Source organism: Numida meleagris, chromosome 1 (genome assembly GCF_002078875.1).
Source record: "Numida meleagris isolate 19003 breed g44 Domestic line chromosome 1, NumMel1.0, whole genome shotgun sequence".
NCBI lineage: Eukaryota > Metazoa > Chordata > Aves > Galliformes > Numididae > Numida > Numida meleagris.
Genome location: NC_034409.1, coordinates 50757341 through 50759116, shown reverse-complemented (window position 1 = coordinate 50759116; position 1776 = coordinate 50757341). Strand labels below are relative to the sequence as shown.

Sequence of the window (1776 nt, the reverse complement as noted above, 5' to 3'; positions counted from 1 at the left end):
CTGCACGGGGAACAAGCACGCCAGCCAGGTGAGGTGACGCGTGGCCAAACACCGCAGCGATCCCTCCCACCCAGCACGGCAACCGGGACCCCCCCCCAAGACTGAGCCATCACCGAGCACGGACAGGGATAAGGAATCTGCCCACGCCTGCGCTCTGCTGCCTTAAGGGAGTTTGTGGTCTGCCCCCAGCGAATCCAAGCATTGGCCCAGAGCAGAAACGTGCCCAGAGCTGATGCAGCACAGCAAGCAAGGAGCCTTTCAATCCTGTTAATGCCCACCTGACATCCCCCTTGGTGCTTTATAATGACTGGTAGGGACACAGAAGCAAAGACCTGAGTCGTGACACGTGCTCCCCTCAGTGTTCTATAATCCCCAGGTCAAAGCCACCAGCTGGGAAACAGGTTTGTCTCCTTACCTCCACTTTCTATGAGAATGTCGAACAAGTCATCCATCTGCTGGCTGGAACAGCCGTTCTCCTGGGGACAGCGAGCACAGGATTAGCTTCCTATTACAGGGGAGCTTCCCTCCAGCAAGATGCTTGGCTGCTGGCTCTCCTCCCTTGTCCCAGTGACAGGGCTGTCACTGCAGGGACAGCACACAGGCATGGCACCAGACTCCTCCATGACCCCAAGACGCAACTGGATGCGAATGTGCAGTCAGCAACTGCTCTATCAACATCCACTGGGCACTGAGAGGTTTGGGATCTTTACCTGGGCATGGGATCTTCCCCAGCCACTCCAGAAGGAATTTCAAGAAGGAATTCAGATAGGAAGGCTCAGATGGGGGCCCCTTTTGTCTCCATTCTCCTTCAGTGACCCAGGTCAGGAATCTAAGAGGGATTACAACAGCACCTTTCCACCTGCTCTCACCTGGGTCTTTGGCTGTTGCTTCATGGCCTCTTCATAGCCTGGTGGCTCTTTCAGTGGGACCGAGGGAACGGGGAGAGGAGGTGGAGGAGCTCCAAAAAGCGACGTATGCTGCTGCTGCTGCTGCTGCTGCTGCTCCAGGTCCATCCGAGAAGGGGAGGGGGCAGCAGGAGAGCCGGGCTGGGATGAGGGCTGTGCAGAACAAAGACATAAGGAACGATCAGGGAAAAGCTCATGGCTTCTTTAGAGACTGCCATCCCTTTTCTTGCTCGGGTGCTGCTTTGCTCCCAGCAGCCTGGCTTCTGTGCACCCTGTGCACTATGCCTCAATGACATGGAGACAGACTTCCCCTCAACTCAGCTGGAAATCTCTCGCTAATACTTTTAATGCTAAGGCAACCGCACCACAAACCACCATCAGGCGGCTCCATCGTGGGGAAAGCCTCATCTGTCCAAGTGGGGAACTCCTCTAGGACTTTGGAGAAGGGCACTTCCCTTGCTTTGTTCAGCCTCCAAGGCGGGCCCTCTCCTTTATCCTCCTCTCTCCCCCTCCAGTGCCCTCTTTGGGACACAAGCAGGCTTCCTTAGCAGCAAATTTCACAGCCTGAGGGCGAGTGAAGAGCACCAGAGCACTCAGCAGTACCAGAGGTCTCCAAAGGAAACCCCAAGTGTTGTTGCAGGAAGCAGAGCTGGTGACTCAGCTTCACCAGATGAATCAGCACACTACTGCCCAAAAGAAATGCTACCATGTGGATTGGGTCTTTGCCTCTGCAGCGGTTATGAGTGACGCTCGCTCCGCCAGAGCAGTGATCCCCAGGCAGTTTGAGCCTTTTACATGTTGATGCTCTATCTCATCCTGTTTTCCCTGGAAATCTCTTTGTCTGCTCTGTGGCCTGCGTGTACAGAAGCAG

General features: G+C 55.3%; 1 protein-coding gene across 6 annotated transcripts in view; it reads right to left on the bottom strand.

Moving 5' to 3' along the window:
- The window catches only part of MKL1 (megakaryoblastic leukemia (translocation) 1), a 99626-nt gene that overhangs the window by 3164 nt on the left and 94686 nt on the right, over window positions 1-1776 (bottom strand). For all 6 annotated transcript variants that reach the window (XM_021384518.1, XM_021384535.1, XM_021384526.1 and 3 more), the window contains 2 exons: window positions 870-1058; window positions 416-476 (listed from right to left, as the gene is read on the bottom strand). In XM_021384518.1, the coding sequence (XP_021240193.1) occupies window positions 416-476; window positions 870-1058 (250 nt within the window). The remainder of the gene's footprint in view (window positions 1-415; window positions 477-869; window positions 1059-1776) is intronic.